Raw genomic sequence first — 20,944 nt, 5'->3', positions numbered from 1 at the left:
CACGTGAAGAATGACAAGTTTTGCGTAAAATTAATGTTTACTAATAATAGACTGTAGTAGGGTAGCTAATCGCTAAGTATGAACGCATAGACAAAGCTGCATTCCCCCAAGTAATCTCTATTGGCATCTGCTTCGTGAATAAATAATTTAAGTGATACAATGTTCTGTGTAATTCCAATGCAGCCTTAACTCATATTTTTGAAAAATACTCATATTTCAGAAATTATAACAATAAAATAAGTATTTTACCTATTATTTTGTGTTTTATTAACGTCTACCCATACCTCAACCATAAAACTACCCCTTACAATAATGCAAAAACAGTAATTATTGTTGTACAGTGTGACAAATGTACTGCGCAGGCAGCTTTATGACATTCACGATATTATTATGGCGGTAAACATAGCATTCGAGCGCGAGGCGTGGGAGCATTTAATTGGTTGGACCTGCTGAAGGAATATATATGCTTCACTGAGCGGGTCGAAGCGCTGCCACTGACAGAAATATCACATTAAAAACCCAGACTGAACGAGAGGGGCACATTTTCTCCAGTCCTTTTCCCCCCTTTTGTGAACGAGATTTATTCACATCACGAACTGAACCAATCCTAGGCTATTGTTTTGTTTTATAGATTGATAAAGTGCAGGCATCGAAATTGCCATAGATGGAAAAAAAAATAAGATGTAACATTCGTCGTGGAGCCTATTAGATATACCGGTTTAAGTTTTAATGAGGGACAATTCAACTTTTTTGTGACGCAATGTTTTGGAATAAATTATTCAGTGCCTCATTTTTTTCACCTATTGAATCTTTGGATTGAACCGATTCAAAAGATTCGAATCACTGAGTTGAATCCGTCTATAGGCTACTCTAAAACAGGGGTGGAAAAAGTTGATCCTGTAGCAGAGTTTAGCTCCACCCCTAATCAAACAACAAGCTAATCAAGGTCCTTCGGGATACAGTTAGCCTAGGTAGCCTACTTGTTTATGTAATTATTTTCAGAGTTGGAGCAAAACTCTGCAGGACAGTGACCCTCCAGGATCAACGTTCCACACACCTGCTCTAAAAGAAGGAAGGCTAGGCTACTATTAAAGCTGTTAATTTTCCACGTTCTCTTAACAACAACACGTCTTTAAAATTACTTTTAATACACAATTTCTAATTAGAACGGAATCTGCCACATCAGTTTATGGTCTTAATCAAACTATTTTTATAATTTAAACAAAATATTGGGTATGCAGTTGCGGCGCTTTATGACACGAAGTTCATATAAAATCATACAATTCCTTTTTGTATCAGTATTGAGCTGTCACCAACGTCCCGCCCACAGTTGAAATACAATTGGTCAGAAGTTGAAAGTGGGAAACTGCTTTGGAATATGATTGGTTGACTGAAGTTACTATTATAATTCCGACGGGTTCCTCGCAGTTAAACTGTATTCGCTCGTGTGCACGTTGTGTCGAGTCAGGAGGGGATACTAGTTTGCAAAATCAAGATTATAAAAGGAAAGTGGACTGCTTCCTAGAAAAGAGAGAGAGAGAGAGAGAGAGTGTGTCTAAAACATATGGTAAGGACACGGAACTTTTCCCTGTTTGTCAAAATAGCAATTGATGGCATGTTAATACACTGCTCACGGTGTGTTGTAGCCTATAATTTACAGATAAAGCTGTATAAATGTAATTTAATATATCAGTACACAGTTTCGTATTTCTGTCTCTACATTAGTAGTTTCAGACAACGTGCTTAAATTCACGTGAATTCTTCTGGTGGAACTTAAACCTGTTTATTTAACTGCTCTTAAATAAAACTCCCTGTTTGTTATGGTTATCACTTATATTCGTCGAATCGTTCTAGTACTTCAATCCACGTTACTGTGAAAATGGAACTGAACTCATTTAGTTAGATCCGTGTGCTGCATTAGTTTGCTCAGAGGTTACTTATTATCTAGAATTCATCATGAGAGTCTTTACTAAGGCAACAAAGTCACAGCTGTAGACGCTGACCAACAGCAAGGCTGTAAACATAGGCTGGCTTGTGACTCCCTTTAGTCTTGTGCTTCAAATAAAAATATTACGTTAAATGTTTATGTAGCCTAATGTTTATATTGCCAAGAATGCTTCTGAGCCTTAGCTAATGTTTGTATCAAGGATAAACATGTTTAGTATATACTTTTTGTCAAATTAATTTTTATTTTATTATTTATTAAATGGAGCTTATTTTGTTATGTATAATAGACCTTTATGTGTTTATATTAAATATATTTACAGTTAATCAAGTGACCGCAAGCATGGTTTCCAGAAAGCTTTTTGGACTAAACCAGACACTGAGTACAAGATGTTTATTGACATCATGATAAGGCATGTCTTGCACAATTTCCTCAAGAGTTTAAGTAGTTTCAGTTTTTATATTTAGTGTAATCCTAGAGAGGAAGACTGCGCCTGGGAATCTCTGACGCGAGAAGTTGTGACCTCGGTCGTTATCATGAGACTTCATTGTCATATGTTCCAGAGAGGAGATCACCATGTTGTTGTTCGTCTTCTCCTCTGTGGATTTCCATCTTCTTAATCCCTGATGATGATGTGTTATGAAATGTAGAAACACAGACATCTGAAGTGTTTCTGTTTGGATGACAGCTTACGTGTTCATGGGTATTTTTGCCACTTCCCTTCTACATTTTTTATTTGATCTTTGATTTAATGATTTACAACCATTTTCTATATTATATGATTTACATTTTTATTATTAACAGTTATAGAGATGACAGAAGCATAGGGGAACTGGCGCCAGACTCTTAAGAGATAGTTTACCTAAAATGAAAATTATGTCTATGTTTGCCACCCCTCATGTCATGTCCTAACATGTCCTGGAACACAAAAGAAGATACTTTGAAGAATGTTGGTAACCAAGCAGTTTTATTTCCTGTTGACTCCCACTTTATGAAAAAAAAAAATATATATATATATGTATGTATGTATGTACACACACACTTATGACATTTCTCAAAATATCTTCTTTAGAGTAAGTAAATGATGGCAGATTTTTAATTTTTGGGTGAACTTACCCCTTTAACTCTTTTGCACTAACCATTTGGCGAGGGAACTGCAGGTGGTTTTGTTTCATGAATTGATGAAGGGCTATTATTTAATAAAACAATCTAGTAAATCAAAATAACCCACTTACTAAATTAAGATTGAAATATTTTAAAGTTTACCTGCATGTCATTAACCAGTATCAGAGAACTGTGAACATGTAAATGTATTGTTAAAGACTTCAAAGAGTTTCAGCTGACAAAAAAAACCTCTAACCTGCTTTACATAATTTCCTATCATATATTTTGATTTAAATCTACAATCTCCAATATCGTATGTCAAATTTACTCAGCAAAGGTGACATTTACACAGATTTATGTATACTCACATTTCTGCTCAGAGGTGGCTGAAATGCATTTGTACAACAATCAAAACTATATACTTTATAACTGGGGGATAAAGTTGGTCAGAGCAGGCATAATTTAGTCTGGCTTTTGTATAGCATTATGTCTTTTGGCACTGAATTTTGAGCAGGCATGAAGCAACCTTAACTTGGCTGTGGAAAAAAAACTTTTAGTGTCTGATCTGAGTGTAATCTCCGCATGTAAATGAAACCCTTGCTCTCAAACTACTGAAAGTATTAACAGGGGATGTATGATAATATTACTCTTACCACCAGGGAATGACCCTCAAGAAATGCGTGACGAAACTGGAAGATCATGTGTCAGAGTTACCAAGTATCAAACGTGCTTCTTTATTTAGGTGCTTCTTCTGCCTTGCATAAAAATCAAAACCTGAACTTTAATACTCAGATTGACATTGAATGACTTAGACCAAAAATATTTGTTAAAAAGTGGCACGTGAATAGGAATTAGGCCATATCCAAGTCACAGAGTCTCTGACTCAGTTGTGGAATGAAATGTGCTTTCTCTGTCACACACACATACCCGCAAATAGTGTGCATTCACTTTCACATATTAGCACAGTGGCAACCAAATGCTTTAGTCATACCAAGGAAATGCTTTCGTGCCTCAAACAATTGGACGGTTCACAGGATCAGTGGCCTTTACTGCCTTGCTGAAAGATAGCATTTGAGACAAGGTCTAGGAATGTTGGCATATTTTGTACAGTGTTTTTCACACTGTGCTGGGACCAACTTCCTTTTTCTTTATGAGCATGGAAAACGCTAGAAATGATCCCAGATTAGCCTTTAGTAAATACTAAAGCAGGTATAGGCTATGGGAAAGAGGCAATGAATCCACCCTCACTGTTGATAGAATCAGTGCTCTGGCGCTGTACACCTGCGCCTTGCTTCGATATGGGATAGACAGATGTTTGAGATGGCCCTCAAGTCAAAGCCCCTAGACCGGATACAGGCAGGTCTCTGAGCCTCCAGCCAAACTTTCAATGAGTCATGACACTGGAAAGCGACGTAAAGGGAAGAGTCCATTGTCATTGCCGCTTGCTGACATGGTGTTGGCAGCTACTTGACTGCACACCTGCTGGGGCAGACCTGCCAGGAAAGTGTCTGTGAGTCCGGCTTCAGATAGAATTATGCCTGAAGACCATAAGTACATTTACTATGAATATGAAGAATGTGTATAAATATTTGAGCCACTTTTCATACATTTCTGTCCCATTCCTTACCTGTTACCACATGATTTTCCCCATATTAAAGTAATGGGACATCCCATAAATCCCAGGACTTAACATCATATGGATCCTTTTCACTGCACAACCAAGTGGAAGAAAAATATACTCTATAAATTTAGTTTATTCTTTCTATTTCTGTTAAATTCTAGCATTGACTGTTTTTATTAATCTCAATCATTTTACCAACTTTATTGTAAGAAAAATCATCAAACTATTAAAACTAATTAGTCCTGTGCTTAGGCAAAATTTGTTACCTTATATTGCTTACATTTCTTTTATTTCTCTTTTTTTCTTTCTTGTCATAAAATAGCACAATTATATTTTTATTGTATGTTTATATTGTTTGTTGAAAGTACAAGACATTTGTTATTTGTTGGGTGTATTGATACTGTGTGTGTGTTTAAAATAAATTATTGTATCAACTTAATTTACATACTTATAAAATAATTATTATTATAACACACACACACAATATATGTCTCATCCTTTCTAAATGACACTATAAATTAGGCTCATAATATGTTTTTAGTAAATGCCAAAGGGACTTTGCATTCCGAGTTGGAAGAAATTCAGCTCTTTCTGTCAGTACCCTCATGTGTTACTCTCCCGCCCAATCAGGGTCATCAAATGACAGGGCTTTACCCCTCTGAGGTAGTGAGAAGTGAGTCTGGCCAAAGCATTCTATTCAATATGCTAACTGTGCAGCACTGGGTGTGAATATGTTTGGACCGGTCATTTTGTGGTTTTGGCATTTTGGCGTGTCTGAATTGTGTTTTACGTGCTTGGCTGAAATGGGGTTTGGCATAAAGTGAACATATTTGTCTGCTGTTCAGATGCCACAGAGGCCTTATGATAGATGCCTGGTTTTGACAAGACTCGAGACAATTTGTCTTTCTTGCAGCCAGATGACAAAAATAAATTACATTTAACTTTTACAAAAACACTAAGTTACATAATTATATTTTTTGGGCTGTTAAATATCTCTTTTTTTTTACGGTACATTTTTCTGTGAATTCTTTATAAATGAATAATACAAAAAGCCTCAAAATAAAGATAAAATATCACTGGAATGAAGAAGAGGAAGCAAAGCCATTATTGCATATTTAAAAATTTATATACAAACATTCAAATATATATAAAATATTTTCATTTAAAATACTAGAATGACAATTTTTAATGTATTTATAATTTATATTAGTTTATATCATTAATATAAAAATATTTTATATATGAGTGTGTGTGTGTGTGTGTGTGTTTCATGTGCAAATTTTTATCAAATATTAATATGTGAAATTAATAAAAAAAAATGCATGCATGTGTGTATTTGTTAAGCAATACTGACTGTTGTACTGTATTGTGACTATTCTAATCTGGCAACTGAAGAACATATTATGGGAGTGGCCTTGTACAAGCCCCACCCTCTGCCCTGTAATGTCCTATTGGTAGGAATGAGAGGGTGGAAACTCACCTCTAACTGTTCCCTCCCAGTTCTAAATGAAAGCCCATTGTGGAATGCACACATTCTCTCTCTTACATCCGTATACTCACACACCCTCACTCTCCCTCATGTATGTTCATCAGGTCCTCTCTCCTTCCTGTTTTTCACAAGTTCCTGCCTTTTTACTGACGCTAGTGTTGTCGCAGACTGGAAGGAGTTCAAGCTTCCCAAGAATCCCTTGTTTAGGATTCCTTACTAGGAGGGCTGGACTAAAGAGAGCGCTTTGAAATCTCCCAACACATGTTTGTTGTGAAGATCGAGCTGACCATGCTTTGGAGTTTATTACCTAGGTGTAGCTGACGTTGGGGGGTTGGAAATTTGCCTTGGGATGAAGTGAAGGGGGGTGGAAGAGGAAACCCCATTAACACAGAGATCACCCAGCACAAGACACCCTGAGCCGAAAGTTTTCTCTAGTCCTTGGGGAAAACTAGCTTCACAGTCTTCTCCTGATGGAACTCAGGAGGACAAACATTCCCAGGGTTCCCAGAAGCTGCTGAAACACTTTTAGAAGTTTTTGTTTAATTATGGAATCACTGAGGGAATCTGTTCTTCATTTAACATACCAGATGTCAACATACAAACGAGCCACACTGGATGAAGAGGAGCTGTTGGACACTGGCTCCGATGGGGTCTACCACACCTCTACCATGCAGGTGAGTTCACTTGTTCACTATTTTTATAACTTCTGTTTCTTGATGTATGTGTACTGACGTATAAGACTATCCATTGAGATAGTGATCGTTTTTAAACCAAACTAAGTGATTTCAGTGGAAAACAAGAAGTCTCGAGTCACTTTCTCGTGGTTTTCCTGTCATACATCCGCTGTATGTTAGCACTACTGAATGTAGCCTAACTCTTTCCTCATTCTGTTGAAGCTTGTTTTTTTCCACCCAGATGTGTTTGTTCTATTTGTGTCATGTAAATATGCCTGACACTTCCTCTGATCTGATAAGTACATAATAGTTTTTTTTTTCATTTGTGTATTTGTCAAAACAAATGCTAGCTGTATTTTTTGCTTCACCATTTTTGATTAAAAAATTTTGCATCACCAGATGCTGGTGTTTTTGTTTGTTAGATCCTAATGAGTTTTAAAGCACAAGTAAAATAATGTGCATGAAGATTTAGAAATAATAAATTGCACTTGAGGAAATTAAACGGGCTGAATATTTGTTGAGTATGTGTTTTGGAGGAGGCATGGCTTTGAAGACTGATTTGTAGGGAGGGTAGGATCTTATGCTTTCAAAGCTAGCTTGCTATTGCTAGCATCTCTGAAATCACCTACTCTGCCTTTAATTTAGATGTTGCCACACAACATGTTTTTAGATTACCTGAATGAACATTTTTGACTGTCTTTTCTGTTGCTTTTATAAAACCAACAGTGTTTTGCATTTAAAAAAAGAAAGGAAAAAATTAAATCTTAAAAATGACAATTATTCATCAATATCTGCTATGTTTATTCAATAAGCTCATGTATATGGATGCCATTAAAAAAAATTGCAACACTAATGTTTGAAGCTGTTCTGCCGTATCTCCCAATAATTATTACTGAATATTTGTCTTGTTTATTTTGAAGGCAACCAAAAAGATGTCCAGATATGTTCTTGTTCTCTCTCCATATTAGTGTGCAGTCTTTTTTGCTAGTGAGAATCTTTTGCTAGCTGGATCACTTGGGGTATTAAAATGTTTTGATCTTTATTGAAACCATCTCCCAGTCTGTTTTACTTTTTCCCTCTGCTCTCTTTGACCCTTGAGAGGCCTGAGTTAGGCACCGAGGTTAACTGATGACAGACCTCACATACAAACACAGTTACACTGCATGCATCCAAACGAAGCAGCTGTCCACTAAAAGTGACTAAAAGCGAACTCCATTGGCTCGGTAGGACTTGATTTGAGATGATTTACTTAGTTTCCCATGCACCTCTTCTGTGAAGAGCTGATCAGTTACGATATCCACAAGCCTTATTACAAAATCTAGACCAAAAAAGAATCAATCCGAGGAAAAGTTTGCATTTCAACATATATTACAGTAGAAAAAAAAAGTTGTTTTCACAATAGTAGGCTACTGGTTTTTTTCTGTAGTTTTTGAACAAATGAATGCAGCCTTGGTAAGCGACTTTAAAAAAATCTTACTGACCCGAAACATTTGAATGTGTATGTGGATATAATTTGATGGTCCAGAAAATTCAGCATGGGAGCTATTTGCATAGGAGATATCTAATTTAGAATATTTCTTTCCAGCGGTTAGGTTTGAATAGCAACGTATTTGGCAGAACAGACTTGAGCATTGCCAGTGTTTCCTTGAAGAGAGCCTTTCCTAGAAAGTAGGATGTTTATTACTGTGTTGTTATGTGTAATGTTCTTTTCTAAGGATTTAATGGTTAATTTGATACCCATATATTCAATACCAGTTCATTTCTGTAGACGGCATTTGCGATATGCTGTCGATTACCAAAGAAAATAATTGTGCTTACAGTAACAAACAGAGCTGTTAAGCTCATAGTTTTGTTAAATGACATGAAGTATTCAGCAAAAATCTTTTTTTTATTATTATTATTATTATTATTTGGGATCATCCTTTTATTCTTCATTTGAAGTGAGAATTTGACCCGTAAGAACTGGAGCAGAAAAACAGTAGTGTTGGGTCCCACCAAAGTTTAATATTGTTGTTGGACACGATCATGTATCATTTTCTCATGCAATATAATATAAAACCTGCACAGTGTTATACAAAATGTCAAAGATATCACTTTTATTAAGAAAACACAAAATAAACATTTTCCCCTTAAAGACCAGTTCTTTGCCAAAGATCACTCCTTTGGAGTACGTTTCAGTGTCATTTGCGTCATCTATGGTACATTGCTCATTTGCAGGGATATTGATTTCAGTCTTAACCCTTATTTTGTGATAACCCTTATCTTCTCTTAATGTGATTTATCAGGTGAGGCTGCAGCGTGGTCTGGGACTCCGGTGCTGGGCAGAGAAAACCCACGTTGAGAGGAAGCTAGTGGTCGTCGTGTGCGCTCTGTCTGTGGCTCTGTTCATTTGCATCATGACTTTGGGTCTGCACTATAAAAAATGTGAGTTGATGTTGCAAATATTACATACATGCGTAACAACATATAACATTCATTTTTTGGGAAAAAAAACACTTTTTTTACTACCCTGCCTTCTTTGAGATTTCAAGTTTAAGTTTGAATTCCTGCATTAAATCAGGATTTTCTCATAGTCCTTCCTGTTATATTTATCATAGTATATAAGTTAAGACTGTATATGCTCTGGACCTCCCTTTACTCACTTTTATTGCAGCTCAAAGTTATTGCAGAGTGAACTGAATGCCACTTCCTGCTATTCAGCCATCCACTGTTGCTCAACCATGACAAATTGTTGTATGAAAGAACAACGACTTCGGTTCAGACTGTTTACCTCCAGTTTCCTTAGCCTCCCTGAGGCCTCCAATTTCTTGGCCTTATCTCTTCAGATTAGGAGCTATGGATACATCTTTTGGGCCAAATGTTTTTCTTAGAAGAGCTTACAGTGAATCTATTGTAGCTGCGTTTTCTCTGCACTCACAAGCTGAATAAAACAGTGCCCTTTAACCCTTATTATTTCCAATATTAGACGTAATACTTGCATAGCCTCATTCAATGGAATCATGCCTAACCACAAAGGCTTCAGGCCAAAATGAAAACAAAGACATGCGTGCCTGTAAATTACGTTTTCTTAACATGTCTGAGAATATCTTTTCGAAGATAAGGATATTGGTAGCTGCAACAAATATTTGCCATAACAGCTCACCTATCACCCAGATTTTTTTTTTGACCGTTAGTATTCAATGAAGAGGAAACACATTCTCTTGGGTTTAATCGATGGCTCTCCACGGGTCACTGCGAGAGACTCTCTTCATTTGATCTGGATTTTGAAAAAAAAAACAGTTCTTTTCTCAGAGACCAGATTTTGGCACCAACCCTTAATAAGTGAATAGTTCCAGATGGGTTCATGTCCTGGGGTCTTCCTCAAAGAGATGTTCAGAGCATATTTATGAGGTGCAGCCTGAATGCAGTATCGGGTAGAGCGCACCAAAATCCCATTTATGATTACCCTATAGTGTAAATTACGCTGAGTGAAAAAGACATCGAGAAGACTTTCTTATTTGTTTTGGCAGTTATATGTGATCTAAAAGCATCTAGTGTAATGGATGCAGCAGTATTTTTATATACATATATTGTTTTAACAGCACATCCAGGAATGTGCCTGTCAGAGCCTTGTGTAAGTGTTGCGAGTACGGTCTTGGGGGCTCTTGATCGATCAGTGGACCCCTGCCAGGATTTCTACAACTTTGCATGCGGGGGATGGATGAGGAAAAACCCATTACCTGAAGGCAAGTCCCGCTGGGGTCCTTTCAGCAACCTGTGGGAACACAACATGGCCGTCATGAAGAACTTATTAGGTAAAAATTTATAATTATTTAACATTTTCATTATTTTTTATTAAATTTTTTTATAAAATTTTAGTGTAATATAATTGTAACTTATTTAATATATATAATTGTTTTTTTTAATTCAGTTCTTTTTTTACGTATATTTTTCATGTGTAACCCGTTCAGTAAATCGTCATTGAAATTTTCTTCATTTGTAAAATTCAGAGAATACCAGTATGAAGAGCCTGAGCAAAGCAGAACAAAAAGCCCAGTGGTATTACCAAGCTTGTATGAATGAGATTAAAATTGAAGCACTCGGAGCAAAACCACTTCAGGATCTCATCAATCAGGTGACCTGAGATGCACGCACAAACCCTTATTTAACAATATGAAACGCCAAAGATCTGTTGTTAATATATTGGCTCTAATGAAAACCTGCTTTTACTCTTATTCTGGGATATAATTCTTAATAATGGAAGATTGTTTTTCTAGACAGGAGGTTGGGGCTTGAAAGGCCCATGGGAGAAAGATAACTTCCAGGAGGTTTTAAGGACTGTGTCAGCCAACTTCCGAACCTCCCCCTTTTTCACTGTTTTTGTCAGCACAGACTCCAAAAGCTCCAACAGCAACATCATCCAGGTGGGAACACTTATAGTTATATTATTTTGATCACAAAAACATCAATTCTTAAATGTCTAGGGGAACCTCTGCTGCACTGTTTTAGATATCATATTTTGTTTTATGATGGCTGTCAGAATATATTTTAACAGTCTTTTATATCTTGCATGTCACTGTAGCTTAGCTTGTTGAGTGATAATGGAAACGCAGCTGATGCTCTGATTCCTCTTTTTCCACAGGTGGATCAGTCAGGATTGGGACTTCCCTCTAGGGAATACTATCTCAATAAGACAGCCAATGAAAAGGTAAACTGTGTTGTTTATGAACGTGGGAAATGTTCTGCTGTGGTCTAAAGCTTGTGTTCTTATTCTTTTGTCAGTATTTGAAAGCATACTTGAACTTCTTGGTGGAGCTTGGAATGCTTTTGGGCGGCTCGGAGCAGACCTCTCAGAAGATGATGCAGGAGATCATAGACTTTGAAACGGCCCTGGCAAACATCACAGTCCCTCAGGAAGAGCGACGTGACGAGATGAAAATTTACCATAAAATTCAAGCCAAAGAGTTAGCTGTGAGTACTGCCCGCTTACTGTGCTACTGTTGGATTGAAATCTATGATTCTACACCAGTTGGTCATGACCCAAAAATGGTTACATAGATAGAAATGTGAAATGCAATCAATGAAAATCATAGTTATGGCAAAATAGGACAATCGTCCAATAGTAGATCCAACTGTACTTGGGCACTTGGCTGAAAACAGTCAGATTATCCAGATACTAACATGGGCGGATTGCTTGACAATGGATAAACATTTGTGCCAACTACAAATGTTTAGTACAGAAAAAATATTGTTGGTTTTGCAGTTTTTCTGTTTAATCTATACTACCATTCATAAGATTTTTTTCATGTCCTAAAACAAGCAATGCTGCATTTGTTTGATAAAAATTTTGTGAAATATTATTGCAAGTTTTTTATTGTAATTTATTCTTAAATGTAATTTATTCCTGTGATTTGCAAAGCTGAATTTCCAGGAATTTCAGTTATTACTCCAGTATTCAGTGTCACATCATTCAGAAATGATTCTAATATGCTGTTTTTAACAAAGTATTTGCTCTCATTTTTGATCAGTTTAATGCATCCTTGCTGAATGAAGTAACAATTTATTTTTTTCTTTAAATAAAAATCATACAGACTCAGACTGGGGCTTAAAACAAAACCAGTTGACAACCACTAACTTAAATGTTTAAATGCTTCAATGAGCGATACATCTCATATATTGTGATTTAGGAAAAAGAGAATACAACTGTCAGATCATGCAGTTATGTTTCCTTTGCTGGATGCATAAAAAGCATTCTTTCAGTAATTGTTATGTTGCATTTAATATGAGATTTCAGTCATGTGTTTGTGTCTGTGCTATAGACATTGGCTCCTGCAGTAGATTGGATGCCTTTCCTCTCTGCAGTGTTCGCCCCTGTTGCTCTAAATGATTCTGAACCCGTGGTTGTGTATGCAACAGAATACCTCCAGAGAGTCTCAGAACTCATCAGCAACACCAACAAGAGGTAAGCCAACATTAACAAAGACTGGCCTAAAAAACCAACACAATTCTAGCTACTGACCTGTATTGTCTGTTAGCTAAGATCAAAGCTAATGTGTCTTCCCCAGCATATTGAATAACTACATGATCATGAAAGTGGTGCGGAAAATGGTGTCCATCTTAGACCAGAGGTTCCAAGATGCAGAGCAGCGCTTCCTTGAAGTCATGTATGGCACGAAGAAGGTGAGAAATGAAGATCAAAGCTGCTGTCTGTCAGTCCAAGGCACTGCTGTCTCTGAACGAGTCATATTTTTAGTCTTTATTGGTAACATAATATTTGCACAGTCAAAGAACTAGCTCACCACCTCTCTCATCTATCTATCTATCTGTCTCTGTCTACACACACACACACACACACACACACACACACACACACACACACACACACACACACACACATATATATATATATATATATATATATATATATATATATATATATATATATATATATGTTTTTTTAGCCTGTTTCTTTGATAAATTGACTTTTGACTTTATGCAGAGTAATACTGCCAAGTTACAAAAAGCGCCATAAAAGTGGTCCATATGATTGGGTACTATATTCAAAGTCTTCTGAAGTCATATGATAGCTTTGTGAAATAAAATTTGAGAAATGGATACACATTTTGCCATTATTCTCTATTATTCATTATTCTATTCTCCGTATTATGAAGCTGTCCAGTTAAAAAAAAATCTTTTGTCATCTATGTCAGGTTTGACTTGGAATCCAAGCGCTTGAATATTGTGGATTTTGTGTCTAAAAATAACACAGGATTAGAAACATTTGGGCTAAGTAAATGATGATGACTAAATAGTTTACATTTTTGGAGGTGAACTACTACTCTACACTGATTCTACCTCTTACGAGGATCATTTGGTGCAGAAATCATTTTATGTTAAAACAAAATTACCCAGTTGTTAAAATGGTCAGTGCAATTTGTTTCCTTCGTCTTCTTTCTTCTCCTCCTCCCTCCCTTTGGCTTCATTCAGATGAAGGGGTGTTAGTGTTGGTGTGTATGGAGAGGGAGTGTGTTGTTCTGCAGGGAGCCGGGTTATTCAGACTCTTATCAGGAGGAGATTCTGTCGCCCGACCTCACTTTCCGCTGGGGTCAGGCTGAAATAACAAACCAAAGAGCCCTGGACCATGTGTATATGTGTGATGGGTAATGATAAGAGATAGAGAGAGGAACCTTAACGACGGTCACCTTCAACATAGTTTGGTATGTTATTGTGGTTATAGCTTTTATTATTGCATTGAAAGTGATAGTCCAAAAATGAAACATTTAAACACCCTTGTGTTGTTCAAAACCTGTATGACTTTCTTCTGAGGAACTTAAATGTTAGGCAGAATGTTGACTCTGCTTTCTCTAAGTGAATGGTGACATGGAGCTCTCAAAACATGAAAATACTGTAAAAGTAGTCCATGCAATGTATGTGCTGGATTCCGAGACTTTTGAAGTCACGTGACCGCTTAAAATACCAAAATAAAGCCAGCGAAGATAGATGATCTTCGCATCTTCTGTTATCATTTACTCTAGTCATTCCAGACCTGTTAGACTTACTTTCTTCTACATAACACAAAAGAAGAATTATGACAGGACTTTCTTTTTTGGGTAAACTGTCTCTTTAAAGTTACTATAATATGAATTTGGATGACTAGAGAGAGAGAGAGCCACCATTGACATCCAATGCATAGAAAATATAACATCTCGTTTCTTTTTGTGGTCTTACGTGGAAAATATTTAAACTACTGTTCAAAATATAAAAAAGTCAGGTTTAATAAATGTGAGTAAGTGATGACAGAATTTTAATTTTTAATGAATGACTCACTTTGTTTTATCGTCATAGTCTTGCATTAGGAGCTATTAGCTCTTATCTCTAGCACCTCAGTTTCTGAGATGGGAAGTGGAATGGGTGACGAGTCCTGTTGCTGCCCGTCTCTGGGCGTCATATTCAAGCAGCCTTCAAGAGAACAATGAAATGTCTTGTTTGGCTGATAAAGAGGGAAAAACCCTTCGGTTTAGCATGTTACTGGCAAATGTATGTGTTTAACAAGTTATTTGTGATCATTTCCTCAAGCGCTAATAATTCCTGTGGTGTACAGATGGAAACTAGACTGCCGAAGTTCAGACCTGTAAATTGTTTGTGAAATGTCACCTTAAGAATAAGAAGACTTGGGTACAAATGAGGTTGTTTGTTGTTAATATATCAGCTTTGTGTTTTCCAGAGCTGCATGCCACGCTGGAAACTTTGTGCCAGCGACACGGATAGCGCTCTGGGCTTTGCTCTCGGGGCGCTCTTCGTCAAAGCAACTTTTTCCGAAGACAGCAAAGCTTTTGTGAGTGTCTTGTGATGTTTTGCACACCATCCCCATCTTTTCCTCCAGGCCTATACACTATATTCTCAACTGATATGTTTGTCAGGTTGAAGATATGGTTTCCGAGATCAAATGGGCCTTTGAAGACAGCCTGAAGACTGTCAGCTGGATGGATCCCGAGACTAAAAAAGCAGCCAAAGAAAAGGTGAGAACCAACACAATGCCACATGATGTTCTTCACCGCTGTCGCCTGCAGGGATGGATCTTGCTGAAATCAACACCTTGCTAAAATCTCAGACTTGTCCTAATTTGTATTAGCTTTATTGTTGTTTATGTAAAAATTGGCAAAAAAAAGAGATCCCATTAAACAAGGGAAATATATAAAGGTTTTATGCTTATTGATGCTCTTTAATGCCACCTGGTGTTAAAGTAATGAAGTGTTCATTTTCTTATTCTTGTCTAGGCAGATGCATTATACAACATGGTTGGTTATCCAAAGTTTATTATGAACCCCAAAGAGCTGGACAAGGTGTTTAATGACGTATGTATACATTTTCTTAATTTCAGTTTGCTTTTGGTTCATGGAAGATAATGTTGTTTGATGTTGCAGAGAGCCCATACTGACATCTTGCAACTAAACTGTATTTCAGTTTGATGTTGATTCAGATCTTTACTTTCAAAACGTCATGAATTATTACAACTTCTCTGCACGAGTGACTGCTAACCAGCTGAGAAAAGTCCCCAACAGAGATCAGTGAGTATCAGCTCAGCTCACACACAAGATGATTTTTGTTTTGTGTTGTAGTCACTGTCATTTACTCACCCACCCTCTTGTCATTCCAAACCTGTTTGACTTCGTTTTTCTGTGGAATACAAAAGAACACAAAAGCACGTCAGACCCAGAGTCAATTTTCCAAAGTGTCATACAGAAAGTCAAACAGGTCTGAGGGTGAATAAATGATGAAAGAACTTACTTATTTCAAACTCCCCCATTGTCAGTTCACGTGTACACCAGTGATCAGTGTTCTCCTGTCTGTGTACAGATGGAGTATGACTCCACCTACAGTTAATGCCTACTACAACCCCACAAAGAATGAGATGGTACTTCCGGCTGGCATTCTCCAGGCTCCATTTTACAACCATGCTTGGCCAAAGTAAGAGGCTCCCACTAACAAAACCTGTCCTGAAATAGTGTTATATCACTGAGCTCATCATATTGTGTCTTTGTTGTTTTCTAGAGCAATGAATTTCGGTGGTATAGGTGTGGTTATGGGGCATGAGCTCACCCATGCCTTTGACGATCAAGGTAACAAAGTACTTCTCTCTAAATTATTACTCCATATTATTTCAGACTGTTAGATCTCCAGTATATAAGATTTATTCAGCTGCTGTAAAAAAAAAAATTTATATTTATATTTTAATACTTTAATAATTTATCCTTTATCATTTGTAACAATATGAATATGTTAATTAACACATCAGCTTGTATTGTGTATTTGAAAACTGTGTATGTGAACATTTACCAGTGTGTGTATATATATATATATATATATATGTTTTAAAACTATTTTAAATATGTCCTACAGGAAGAGAGTATGATAAGGAAGGGAATTTGCGTCAGTGGTGGCAAAATTCTTCAGTGGAGGCTTTTAAACAGCAGACCCAGTGCATGGTGGAGCAGTACAGCAACTACAGTATAAATAAAGAACCTCTAAACGGGAAACACACTTTGGGAGAAAATATTGCTGACAACGGAGGCCTAAGGGCAGCTTATAAGGTTTGTGAAGATCCTGTTGTGGAACAAGACTTGGCTGGAATTACAATTTAAATGGATCTAATTCAATCAACAGAATTGTTTCTCTCATCAGCGAGTTATAAAGAGATGAGACACCAATGGTTACTTTCCATAACATGAAAACAGCTACGGCGAATGACATGTGAGAATCTGATATGAAAGCCATAACGATCTCGATATTTTACTCATTGGCGGCTTTGATCGCTTTGGGGCCGTCGTGATCCCATCTCGCTGGAAAGCCTCGCAGTGCAACAGGTGGCTCGGAATGGGCCGCTCTACCTCCAGTGACTCGGATTCTTTCCGTTGGTTGAAAAGTCATAGGTTACAGAGCAGATGCGCGAAGCATATGGCCGGAGAAGACCTTGTGTTAACCTCTCTGATGGAGAGGAAAATAACCATTGACACAAGGGTTCTGTTGATTTAGGATCCCAGCGAGCGCTGTAGCATGCAGAATTATTACCGGACTAATGTTTTCACACTTGCTTTGCAGGCTTATATAAACTGGATCGAGAAGAATGGTGAGGAGGCCACACTGCCTGCCCTGGGAATGACCAATCATCAGCTGTTTTTTGTGGGATTTGCTCAGGTTTGTGCCAATGTTTGCTTACTGTTACACTTGTTTTTGACTAGTTTTAAAGGATTTTACTAGTCACCACCTTTGCAAATTTAAAGGTGTCTGTTATTTGTCTGTTTGCTGAGGCGAGAATCAGTATTGATTTTATTATTTACCTTGGATGTGGATTGTTGAAGAGAGGTGTGGTTATACTATTACTTGGAAAAAAATAATATTGTAATAATATAAATCCCAATATATTGTAAAAGTGGTATCCCTACTATAGGAACCAGATTTTCATTTTGACTTAAGAGTGAGTTTTTTTTTAATGAAAACATCAAATATAATAAAATACTTTCAAACTAAAATACATTTTCATGACTTAAACTATCTAAAAGAAAAAAATTCTAAAATCTTTAATTGTAGTTTTTGATACATTTGTGTGTATTATAATATTTCAGACCTGTGATAAAGATAAAATTGTAACTAGATTGAAATAACTAGACCGTTATCTGTATAACAAATTAATAAAAAGCTTGGGGGGGGGGGGGCTAAAATACATTTAAACTAAAATAATTTGACAAACTTATACATCATTTTGATACACTGTATAGCAAAAATACATTTAGATTGCAATGACTTGACTTAACTGCAAACAACAACAAAAAAATAGATAGCAAAACATAACTGGAAAACTTTTTATATATTTAAACTAAAATACTATTTCATTACTCAAACTATCTAAAAAAAAAAAAAAAGTATTCATTTATTTATATTATATTATAATACTTCAAACCTTTACAATCTATCTGTGTTAAAAAAAAAATGCAACGAGATGGCAATAACTAAACTGTACTGAGAAATTTACCAACGTTAAACATTTTTAACTGATACCAGTTAGTCATAACCTTTCCAGCCCTAAAATACTAAATAAAACAAAAACTGAAACTAGAAAGTCTTAAAAATAAAATAAAATAAAAATTGGAAAAAATAAAATAAAAACTATACTAATTCCCACAAAAGCACAGAATCAGGGTAATGACTTTTGCACAGACAAGCATCACTCACCACTTCTTTGAAAATGTAATAATTTAGTTTTGTCCTATTATCGTCTAACGAAACCCTGTTTTTTTTTGTAGGTGTGGTGCTCAGTTCGGACACCAGAAAGCTCTCATGAAGGGGTTATTACTGACCCCCACAGTCCATCACGTTTCCGGGTCATTGGGACCATCTCCAATTCCCATGAGTTCTCTACACACTTTGGCTGCAAGGCAGACTTACCCATGAACCCCAAACGAAAGTGTGAGATGTGGTGACAGTTACTCTTACATGGGGGTCCGAACCTGGAGCTTTTATCGCTCAAAAATCCCAAACATCCATCTCAGGTTGCCTAATCTAGACTGCCAAAAAGCTGGTGGATTTATAGTGGACTACATATTTTCCAGCTTTCACTTGCCTCTTAATGGGGAAATGGTGTAAATAGGGACTCCAAGGAAGTCTATATAATGGAGTTTTGTTCTTACAAACATTCAAAACACTGGAAGTTAATGGTTAAATATAATGAGAGAAGGACTTCTCCTTTCTGCAAATATGTTTTCTTTGAATATGTGCCTTTTGAGCAAATGCTTTTATTTTTCTAATTGGAAATTATATTTATGTTCTCTGTATTACATTGTTGGTGGGACATTTTGTCTGTAATGTTTGCAAATTCTTGCACAACACATTGTGCAACATTGTAAGATAACTTTAATACATAGATTGATAAGTTTTATAAGACTGTTCCATCATATCTTATTTGTTGAATTTGCCTGTACAATATGAACTTGAACTCAGGCAAACAATTTGATTTTAATCAATCTCACAATGTCACTTAATGTCAAAAGAAAAATAGGTATAGTATTGAATATGTAGAAAGTGCCTTTAAAACTATGCAAATTGCATTTTTATTACACACTGATTCAAACTGCCCTCCTTCCCTCAAAATAAATAGCAATTATAGGTAACGATTCACAATAAGGTTTCATTTGTTAACATTAGTTAACATTAATAAACCATTCATGTTAATGCTACCTTGTTAAACTTTTGGTATTCTCAGTCAAAAATGGCCGGCCTACAAAAAAATAGTGTTTAAATTTCTCATAATGCTATTACATTGCCAAATATTGAATTAAATCGTTTTATCAACGTTTTCTTTCAATAATCACAGGTTTATCAGGTTTTTTCATGTAGGTATTTTTTTTATTTCTCAGCCTCCTTGAATGAGATCTTTTTCATCTGTCAAATTAATATTACCTACATTTATCCACAAATAATGTTTGTTTGTTTTTTCATTCAAAAACTGATGTGCAGAACACCGAGGCCTATGATAAGTCAGTTCCAAAACGAAATATAAACCCTGTGCTAACTGAAAGCAAGTTGGGAAAAAATTATGACAAATTTACAAGTAATTTTTTAAAAGGCTGGTCATTTTTGACTGGGAATGTTAAAATATGTATAATTTTTTCAGCATAGCACAAGAGTTAATATTTATATCGCTTATTGTTAGTTCATTAACTGATCGGTGTAATTTTCATTGATCTATTGATTCAAAAGTAATTTTGTGGTTTATAATTTCTCTCCGTCTCCTGGAAATATAACCGACAGATGTCGCCACATTCACATATATTAATGGCATCAGAAATGCCAAATCAAAAAGCAAGATAATGTTCTTATTATTTATTATGCTCCTACCATCTAACCCCAAAAATACATACTTCACAACATAGGCAAACGTATATATATTCTATTTTATTTGAGCCTTTCTCAAACGCGAGTAACATTTGAAGTAATATTTCTACTGCAACCAACATTTGGGCGCGACCCCTTTTAAAAAGGTGAAACTGCAGTTTTATATTTAGTCGTAATACATTGTGTATTATGACTCGTTCATCTCTTACACTGATTATGAATGGCTTGGAATGTAACGGAGATGCCATTCATTGTGTGAAACAGTGCAGGCATGTGGCGACTGCCTTTATGACGTCACTTTCACTGGCATATTGCGATGTGTAAACGAATCGTTCTTTTTGGATCTTATCAATGAACCGGTTCACAAAACCGGCCTGAACGATTCGATCACAGATCGAACTGAATCGTGATTCTCGAGTCAACAACTCACCGACTCTTAAGAACTGAAATAACAGATAAAACATACTGGAAATATGTTTATGGCTTGATGGTTTCGCAGTTTTAGCAACATACATAATAAATACATATAATGTTGTTTTTTACAAACAAATAGTTGCATATTTGTTTTTCATTCAAGATATTTGACCTTGGACCACAAAACCAGTCAAGAGCACAGCTACCCTATATTTGTAGCAATAGCCAACAATACATTGAATGCGTCAAAATTATCGATTTTTTATGCCAAGAATCATTAGGGTATTAAGTTAAGATTTTCCATAAGATATTTTGAAAATTTCCTACTG

The 20,944-nt window shown here is 36.2% G+C and overlaps 1 protein-coding gene across 2 annotated transcripts; it reads left to right on the top strand.

Moving 5' to 3' along the window:
• Positions 1-1,416: 1,416 nt before the first annotated feature.
• LOC132126866 (endothelin-converting enzyme 1-like) lies at positions 1,417-20,702 on the top strand. 2 transcript variants are annotated; one of them, XM_059538426.1, is made up of 19 exons: positions 1,417-1,567; positions 6,747-6,833; positions 9,119-9,257; positions 10,415-10,627; positions 10,823-10,947; positions 11,090-11,236; positions 11,455-11,520; positions 11,595-11,783; positions 12,632-12,774; positions 12,878-12,992; positions 15,037-15,147; positions 15,233-15,331; positions 15,590-15,667; positions 15,777-15,880; positions 16,170-16,280; positions 16,365-16,432; positions 16,713-16,903; positions 17,412-17,507; positions 18,614-20,702. In XM_059538426.1, exons 1-19 carry the CDS (start codon positions 1,565-1,567, stop codon positions 18,788-18,790), a joined length of 2,262 nt encoding a protein of 753 aa, XP_059394409.1. In that variant the 5' UTR covers positions 1,417-1,564; the 3' UTR covers positions 18,791-20,702. The 2 variants fall into 2 exon arrangements, with proteins under 2 accessions (XP_059394409.1, XP_059394408.1); XM_059538425.1 differs by lacking the exon at positions 1,417-1,567 and having other exon boundaries at positions 6,184-6,833.
• Positions 20,703-20,944: the final 242 nt, after the last annotated feature.

This window comes from Carassius carassius, chromosome 44 (genome assembly GCF_963082965.1).
Source record: "Carassius carassius chromosome 44, fCarCar2.1, whole genome shotgun sequence".
Taxonomy (NCBI): Eukaryota; Metazoa; Chordata; class Actinopteri; order Cypriniformes; family Cyprinidae; genus Carassius; species Carassius carassius.
This window is presented reverse-complemented; position numbering and strand designations above follow the sequence as displayed.